At 41.6% G+C, this 9373-nt stretch overlaps 1 protein-coding gene across 1 annotated transcript; it reads right to left on the reverse strand.

Moving 5' to 3' along the window:
• Positions 1-3002: 3002 nt before the first annotated feature.
• kiaa1191 (KIAA1191 ortholog) lies at positions 3003-9154 on the reverse strand. The gene is made up of 8 exons (XM_017424041.3): positions 8945-9154; positions 8040-8134; positions 7742-7923; positions 7490-7601; positions 7261-7388; positions 4714-4841; positions 4401-4582; positions 3003-4201 (listed from the first exon to the last, which is right to left on the reverse strand). The coding sequence occupies exons 2-8, from the start codon at positions 8065-8067 to the stop codon at positions 3996-3998; spliced, it is 966 nt and encodes a 321-aa protein (XP_017279530.1). The 5' UTR covers positions 8068-8134; positions 8945-9154; the 3' UTR covers positions 3003-3995.
• Positions 9155-9373: the final 219 nt, after the last annotated feature.

Consider the following 9373-nt stretch of genomic DNA (forward strand, 5'->3'; position numbering starts at 1 on the left):
TGAAAAGTTTTTCCAAGTCAACATATATTTAAATGAGCTGAATTTTCCTGCTGTTCTGTTTGTGAGAGCAGAAGCAGACGGAGGAGGAGGCAACACCCTGGAATAAATCTGCTGCTTGTGCACCAAAAGACGAGCTGGTGACTTTTACGCACCAGCTGATGAGCTTTAAAAGGATGGGAGTTCACGAGCTCACACAAGGAGAAACAGTTTTCTGCTGTCCCTGCCTCCTCGCTCATCGTCTGCTGGCCGGGATGTTTGCTTAGATCAGATTAGGTTTATTGCTGCAATAAATCAATCTCTCTGACAAGAACAAGCTAAATAAATCACTTATAACTTTAGGAACGTGTCTTTAAGAAGTTTAAATGTATGAACCTGTTCAGCAAAATTCACATTCTTATCACAGGTTAACGCTTTGTTTTGTGATGGGGGAAAAATGTTTTAAAAATCACATTTAAATTGCTTTAGTTATCATAACTGCTGCCACGCCTCTGGTTTTTATTCCATCAGAGCAATAGTTTAAGATATGCCATCATCAAACCAAATGTTTGTTTACGTAGAGTCTTTAGCACAATGATTGTCCTCTGCAGGCCCAAACCTGCCCGATTAGAATCAAAGGCAAACAAATGGACTAACTAATAGCTAATTAAAGGCCTTGTATTCCTTGAAGGAATGCATTACGCCTGTCACCTTTTATTGCCATCACTGAGATCATCTAATGTGAGAAATGACAGACTTGTAGCCGATTTGGTCAAATCTTGAAAATAATGATATTACAAGCAATATCACAAGGGGTCACTGATTAACCAAGTGCTAATTAATAGGTTACTAGTTGTGCACACTTTTTCTTAACTGAACAAACACAAAAAAAGAAAGAAATCATCATAACCTACCTGAGAAAGATGCAACACCTGATTCCTGAATAACAGCTTATTATTAACAAGGGCGTGTTTGATTCGGTTTTAATTACTTTGCCAGCAGGTTTTTCTTTATTTTTACATTTCTTTCTTCTTATTTTTAAGTTAGGTGTGTTTAGGAACCTAACCTCTTTTCAGTTTTCTGACTTTAAAGTGTCCCAAACATAAACACCTGTCTGGCTGCCTCACAGACAACACGGAGAAACTGATTCCACGCTGCCCTTTGTTTTCTTTACAGTTTGGTGCACTCAGGCTGTATTTTCACTTAGCTTCCTTGATAAGATGACAAATCAAATCACATCACAGCTGCAGAGTTCATGCCTGGCCCGAGTTATAGCATCAAAAGCACCAAACAGGGAGCCGGTGAGCTCTCGATGATCTTATTGCGCCACCTTCTGGCCAAAAAACGCAAGTAAAGGTGGATCAAAAATCCCTCTCCCGATTTCGTTTGGGATGAGTAAGTCTGGGTTTTGGGTAAAATGGAACATTTCTCAATCACAATGTGCAGCATGGTTAACAAAAATAAATATGTGAAAAGAAAAACTTAAAAAAGACGACCTAATTTCTTTTTTCATCCCCAGTCATGTTGCGTTAGTGTTATAAAGGGACAAAATTACTACTTTATATTATATATTTGAAGTAATTTCATTCATCCTGGGAGGTCCTGTGATTCTCAGCTGCCTGGGATCCTGCAGCAGGAGAGGGTGCTTTGAAAAACATCCTGCCAGAGAATCCCACCCCGCCTGCTCTGAGCACCATCAGACTGCTGGGCCCTGACATCACATATGAAGGTTTTGGAGAGGCTGGTTCTCACCCATCTTGGACCACAGGTGAAAACGGCTCTTCTCGACTTGCGCCAATTTGCCCACCGGCCCCATGTGGAGAAAGATGATGCAGTCCGTCTGCTGCACCATGCTCACGCCCACCTGATGGAGGTGGAAGCTATAATAGAATCAACGTTCGTTGACTTTCTTCAGCACCATCGAAACTTCTACACTGACTGCGAACCTGCTTTGGATGGGTGTCAGAGCTACTGTGTCCTGGGCTCCTGGGTGATCTTTCAGACGCTCCTCGGTTTGTGCAGCAGAGGAGCGCAGGGGACAGTCCTGTTGTCTCCGTACACCTTGGACTTTCAGCACAACCTGCAGAAGTTCTCCGATGACTCTGGGGGACATATTAGACATGGATGGGAGTTGGAGTACAGAGAACAGGAAAATTAAAAATCCACAACCAGGGCCAACATCTCGGCTCTGGTTGTGGACTGACTTCGGCAGTGCATCTGAGCAGTAGGCTGGACTAAAGGGGCTGAGCAAACTCTTTTTTTTTTCTGAGGAAGCTGAGATCCTCTAACGTGGCACCAGGTGCCGTCCACTGGGGGCCGTGGTCTGCTGGGGGAGCAGCAAGCTCAAAAAAACTCATTAAAAAAGCTGAAAGGAATCATGACTCATTTGAGTCAGTGAGAGAGAGACATGAGGTCACGGAACAAACTGCTCTCAAACATGAACAATCCATCCCTCCCCCTTCATGACACACTACGAATACAGCGAAGCTCCTTTCCCAAGAGACTCACTCCGCTCCGCTGCCACAGAGAACACTACAGGAAACATCACTAAATTAATATTTGCACACAATCGTTAATCAGTAAATTAAGTATTCTCCATCTCTACACCACCTGTCTCAATTTGTACTACTCTGTATTTTTTATTAATACTGTTATACAGTTCTTAACTTTGAACTTGTCTGCTGCAGTGACTCTAATTTCCCTCAGGAGATCAATAAAGTATCTCTCTTTCCTTTTGTTCCAGAATAAAACAATTCTGTTCTATTAGAAGAGAACCTGATAGAATAGATTATTCTATTAGATTAGAATCTTTGTTTAATAAAAAGACTTGAACTTTATCACCACGAAACTCTTGAAATTAGGTTTTAATTTCAAGACCTAAAATTGGTTACTCATAAATCGACTGCACATGCTGGGCAGACAGATGAAACTGCATTATGGATGCTAACTTCATTAGTTTCCCGCAATTTCCATTCCACTGACTACTTTAATTTAGACACGCGACTGTAAAAACTATGAAGTCCAGATGAATTTGTTATGATTGAATTTATTAACAGATCTCAGGGGGAGATTTTCTCCCATGTGCAATTATACTTGGCGGAATAAAACTTTTTTTTTTCTTTTTTCCAACAAACCAGCAGAGTTTCTTACTCAAAACTCAAAATGTAAACCGACCATTCAAATGCCGATGTTTCTAGCGTGTTTAGTCATATTGCGAGTCACGCACTACTGTGACAATAAACCCAACAAAATGTACTACTCACTATTTAAAATAAACATAATGGATATAAAGCAGGGCAATATGAAAACAACTGAAACAAAATAATAATTAAAAAGAGAAAACAAAAAACTCACTTCAGTTCAACAGACATATTGAAAAGTACAATAAGATACCTCTTTCACATAATAAAAAAAAGCAAGAAAACAAAACTGCGATTGCGAATTTGAGCACGCTGCAAGTTTAGGCACATTATCAGTCACACGCCATAAAATACTCTGCATGCTGATAAAAAAGCACTACACGAGAAATCTGTGAGCTTATTTAAAATGATAACAATTAACAAAAGTGAGCCAAGGGAAAATTAAATAGGTTGTCGTCGGTGTTAGCATGAAAGGCGATGCTAAAATGACAAATTTTACAAACGTCTGACAAGATATTTCAATATCACATCACTGAAGACGAAGGGATAGGACATTGCATTCAAATACACCAAATAGGGTGATGTAAAAACATCTTCAGGAGTAACATAAGTGTTTTTTTGTTTTATTTGGACCATCGAATTGGAAGCAGAACTATTTAGAAGACGGCAGTCGATCTGAATCTTCTGCTGGGTGGTGGTGGTGGGGGGGTCAGAGTACAATGACGTCCTTAAAGATGGTCCCCATTCCTCTCAGCCTCAGGGAATTTGCTCTGGAGCAGAAGGATGCAGGGAAGCACATCAGCAACCAGATGAAGGAGGAAAAAAAAGGGGAGGGGGTGGGATGTGGCACAGAGGAGCAAGCTGACAGCTGGTCTGACTTCAAAAGCCCGAGGGTGTTAAAACATTCATGTCCCGAGGTTTAAGTTTGTGTGGTCGTGGCGAAACCCGCTTGGGTTCCGTGCCTGAGATTTCAATCTTGGGGGGCATGAACTTGGCCGGGTCGTCCACCTGGAGGTTGATCTGGGTGTTGGTGCCGTCCATGGTGGAGGACTTCTGCAGGCCAAAGTAGGACTGCAATGAGAAGCCTGCAGGACAGATGTGTTGTGGAGATGTTAATAATAGCCTAAATATTCTGAGCTAATAATAAAAAAAAAGTTGTAGAATTGCCAATTTACTGCCCTTCCTTTCTACAGCCAACACACAGCTATAAAAAACCCTTCCTATCCACTCTGTGACAGTGACAAATGGCTGGTAAGGTGCAGATGTAGAACTCAAAGCCTTCACCTGTGCTCGTTTCAGAGCCGGGGTCCGTGGGAGATTTGTGTACCACAGGCCGAGTTCCGAACAAGCTCCACCTGTCCAATCCACCTCCGCCTCCTTCATTTCCTCCCATGTCTGTGTGTGGGTTTGATCCTTCAGGCTCTGGAATTGTAAAACAAGGCGCTGGACCCAGCTGCAACCAGTTCCTGTATTCCCACCAGCAAAGAGCGAGACGTAAACATACAAGAAAGACAGAAACCCAGGATGATACGAAATCTATGATGAGGTATCCAGAAGTAATAATATGAGGAGCATGTTTTAAAGCCAGGGTGCTCACCTGCGATTAACAGCTGGTGATGAGTGGGGAGTGACGCTGGGGGTGACAGAGGGGGTGACACTCGGGGTAGATTGTGCAGATGTTGTGAGCCTGTCCTCCTTGAAGTCCCCACTTGGCATCCTCAACTTCTGCTCAAACAGGAAGAAAAAAATGTACATATAAAAAAAAGAAACACTTAAAGAAGCCTTTCGCTGGTCCACAATCAGCCTGGGAAGTTGACAGTGACAAATATTTGAACAGGTTTTTTCCTGTTGTGTCAATATGTCGAAAAGAGGTGCAGGACTGATCGTATTTAAAGCGCAAACATCTGTGGTACACAGCGCAGGAGGTCAAGTGTGTATCTGACCTTGCAGATCAGAAATGGGAGTAAGTGCGTCACAGATCATCTGCCCCTATCACCTGCTGCTGTGTCATATGAGTGTGGGGAGAAATAAAAAATAAAAAACTATGAATTACATTACAATTCCAGCTCAAACTAAATGATCCTCCATAAAAAAACATAAATCTACTGAGATAATTGTTTCTCCCTGAACAGGAGGAAAACAAAACCATGACCTACATTTAGTACTGTTTTTAAACGCAGAATGTGCTAAATTAATTTTCAGACCCTGACACCTCTAACAACATTCAACCACGCTTGTTTTAAGATTTAGGCTTATGTAACTAATAAATTAGGACTAGTTCATTTAAATATCAAACGTCATTGTCCAGTTAATGCAACCAAATGTTAAACACTTATCCAAACTATTATCAAAATTATACAAATTGTTTTTATGTTCAAGCCTTTGTCTGATCACAGTGCAAATGAGAAACAGAATGAGAAAATACACGTTCAGGTAATGTGTCAACGTTCGGGTAATGTGTCAAAACCAAAACCTTTCCAGCTTGATCTCTTTGTTACAAACACAATGTATTTACTGGTATTTAGTTACAGCACGGAGGGTTGTTGTAAACACTGCAGACAAAAGACAACTACAGCTCAAGGGCACATGTCTACATTTTTTAAGGTTTCCATTAAAAAATATTTGTCGGCTGCACGAATGCCGGCTGGGTTTGGCAAACCGAAATATTTTCAATATGGCAAAACAACCCCGAAGCCCTGAGGCGCCTCAAGGTGTTTTTGTTTTCTGTAGTTTCGATTCAAAGCAATATCGCTAATGGTAGCTAACAGCTAGTCGTTGTTAAGCTAACCGCGGCTAAGTCACCACATAAACAATGAACAAACGGGTACATTTTGTTGCTAAACATTCGTTTAGCCTTCTATCAAACGTTCTGCTGTGACTATGTCCAATGCCGCTCGATAGTCGCCAAGTTACGATACAATCGGTTTGTTTTCTAGAGTTAGCTTAGCTCGGCTTGGCTTCGCCAGGCAGCTGGCAGGTTGCTATGCTAACGGCCTTCTTTTGGGAAGAAAATATATAAGCTAGTAACAAAACAAGACGACATCTACACAGACCTTTTTATGATAAGCTTTCGTTGACGTCTCAGTTCGATAGCCGTCTTCATTTTGTCCATAATTCGTTGATTCAGTCACAATTTCTTTCTTTTTTGGGAGAAAATCGGACACGACCTGTATTCACCGAACGAAGTAGGTTTGTTTTTGTTACGAGCTCGGTGATTGGTCCTTCTCAGAAGTGAGAGCCTCTGTTCGTGGAAGGCTGTTGCCAGGCAACATCACTGAATCACAAAGCTCGTTACGTAAGTTGTTTACTTAGATATTCCTTATTTTGTCCGCTATCACTGCTGTAGGACACAATTTTACAAGTTTTATATCGCAATATCTCAAATATAACACTTATATGAAGAGGCAAAACAGTTGCCAGTTTTTAAAAAGCAGAACAGTTAAAATAAGCATATATCTTTTGTCTTAAACATTACTACGATGTGGAACTAAGTTATTTTATAGCTGATAGAACCTAAGTATGGAGGACCAAAACTGGTATAATTCAAAATAAAAGCAGAAATATATAAAATATTCGTCCTCCATACATGAGCATGGGGTAGATAAAGTTTGCGTGCAAAGTTGACAAATCTAGAAAGGAAATCAAATACCAAAATCTGTCCCATACACACAAGTACTTTGTGAATGTTCACTGATGTCTTTCAACAAAGTATCTGCTTACTTATCCCTTCATAAAAATATGCAAAAAGTAAAACCTAGTACCCAATTTTTGCAGTCGGTTAAAAGTTACCAGCAGTTCTGGCAAAACTTTGTTCCTGTTTTTGAAGTTGTGACAATGTGACATTATCAAATTAAACTTCTTGTGTCTGTTGCTGAGAGATAACTAATCCCTGTAGACTAAATGTGGGCTAAACTCATAAACTCCTGCCCTCTGCTGTCTGACATCTTATCCTGACCAGGCGTCATTGGAGATACTTCAAAGGAAAACAGATAAGTATGTTGCGGCAATCGAGGTCCCCTGTTATACACTCAGGTGTGCAAAAAATAATATTTATGCAGATTTATTTTATCTTTTTCTCATATTTGCTCAGGGACAAATCCTGCCCCGATTTCTGGCACCTCATCTCACATTTGTTTGTACTTACTGGGAGCTTGCTCTCAACAAGTCGGTGGAGGCGAGTTTCCTCAGCAGAGAGGCCTTTGTGGGGTGAATAAACGGTTTCTGTCAGTCCTGCCTGGTGCTCAAACCTTTCAAGGTTTTCCTGGGTTTGCTCTGAGTGTAATTGGGAAAACAGAAGTGTAAACAATTAGTTCATGTTAATGTCTCCATATGTACTCTTAAGGCTTTTAAGAAATCTTACAGTTATTACTCACTAGTCATAAGGGAGCTCATAAATGTGGAGGCTTTAGCCTTTACAACAGACACGGCAGACTTGGGTTGCATATGTGCATCTTGTGCCAGCAGCTTCCCACTGTTCTTGCGTACCTAATCACATAAGTTTATAGTTTTAGGATTAATTTACAATCTAACAGACAAGTAAATGAGTCCAAAGTGTCCAAGCTACTCCTACAGGGTAGCCAGTTCAGAACGATCTGCGTTAGAAAGTTTAAAACGACAAGAAGCACCTCGTCCCTAAACCTGTGCTGGGGGATGACGGGGTCTTTCCAAAAGAAGTTCACGGTCATGTCCGGAGGGGGCGAATGCATGGGGGCATCTATGAGCTCGTCGTAGCTGATGTTGTGTCGAGTCATTCCAATGGGAGATGACAGAGCGCCACAAAGGCCTGAGGACAGGCCAGACTCAAGGGCTGAAAAAAGGCAAAAAAGGACTAATTATAGCTCGCTTTGGAAAACATTTTGACAGTCTTGATAGGGTTTATCACTCCTGTATTTTTAATATGTTGCATCAAAACAATAACATTACCTGGAATGTCTTCGTGCCCCGAGGCCATGATGACACTAGATCCGTGGGAGGGCGTTCACCTAAACAAACACTGGAGGTTGACGATGGACTCAAACCTGCATCAGAGGACATCACAGCGTGTTGAAGGGTTATTATGGCAGTAGAAAGACCTGTTCCAGTGAAACAGTGGCGCAACAACACATGTTGGTGTTTTCAAACCAGGCTTACAGAACATTAGATGAAAACCATCCAGTGTCCTTGGGCGAATGGTGGTAAAGTCAAGGAATAAATATATCAAACTTGTAATTTACAGAACACAGAGAGAGAGGTGTCCTGTTTCCTGCCTGCTCTGGGCAGAAATGTACTGCAGTGTCAGTTTAAATTAGAGTCACTATTATCAGCCCTCTGCAGAACAAACCAACCCAGATGCCCTGAAGTGGGCTCATTGTCCACATGGAAATAAAACATTGTTTTGACATGACAGCATGTGCACATCAGCCTCTTCAGTTTCAAGTGAAACCCTAAATAGGGCAAGTGGACTTTAAAATCTGACAGGATCTACAAAGTTTATGTCAGTCCACCTCTTTCAGATTTGTTCCTAAAAACAAGTCTGAAAGAGGTCTTTTCAGATTTGTTCTTAGGAACAAAGCTGACTGCTGTCCATGCCAGCATTTAGAGAAGTTAGTTACAGCAATGACTTGCAGAAAAGAAGAAGAAGAAGAAAAAAAAGGAGTAGCTTCCAAAGTTGAAACTGTAGTTATTAAAACAGTAATAATAACTTAAGTTTTGCAACACTTCTCTGGGATAGTTAGTTTAAATCAGCATTTAAACATTTCCTCACAGATTTGAGCTGCCTGTTACAGCCTGCACTTTCTAGGTTTTGTTAGTTCTTGCAAGATGAAGGACACTCACACACGTTTGCTCACCTCTGCTGTCAATAGCTCCTTCCCCCTCCTAGTAAAGTAACTCCACAGATGAGGTGATTTCTTCGCAGCAGCTGTGGCGACAACGTGGCGGCTCGCAGGACAGACGGCAGCATGTTTGCTCACCGGTGAGTTCAACCATGACTTTTGGACGTGCAAACAGCAGAGCCGGTCACACACGGCAGCAGTGAGGGGAACTATCCCACAGCCCTGCCAGCGGCGGAAGTGACTGAATGAAACCTGAAGCCCTGCAGAGGGTCTGTCTGTGCAACGTGACAGGCTCAGGAATGTCTGCTGCTTTGGTTTGCAACTCTTAATGTTTTATGTATGGCTGTCCCGGGAGCATGAATTGTTACATAACTGAGACGGACAAGCAGGCAGCAGGGCAACCTATGTGTTAAAACCTAATAGAGGAAGTCTGGATGTTTACAT

Source organism: Kryptolebias marmoratus, linkage group LG9 (genome assembly GCF_001649575.2).
Source record: "Kryptolebias marmoratus isolate JLee-2015 linkage group LG9, ASM164957v2, whole genome shotgun sequence".
NCBI lineage: Eukaryota > Metazoa > Chordata > Actinopteri > Cyprinodontiformes > Rivulidae > Kryptolebias > Kryptolebias marmoratus.

Coding starts and splice junctions, on each gene's coding strand:
- kiaa1191 (XM_017424041.3), bottom strand. CDS start 8,067: ATGGCCTCGGGGCACGAAGACATTCCAG. Junction 7,389..7,489: donor TATGAGCTCCCTTATGACTA/GTGAGTAATAAC, acceptor AATTACACTCAG/AGCAAACCCAGGAAAACCTT. Junction 4,202..4,400: donor CGGCTCTGAAACGAGCACAG/GTGAAGGCTTTG, acceptor TCTGTCCTGCAG/GCTTCTCATTGCAGTCCTAC.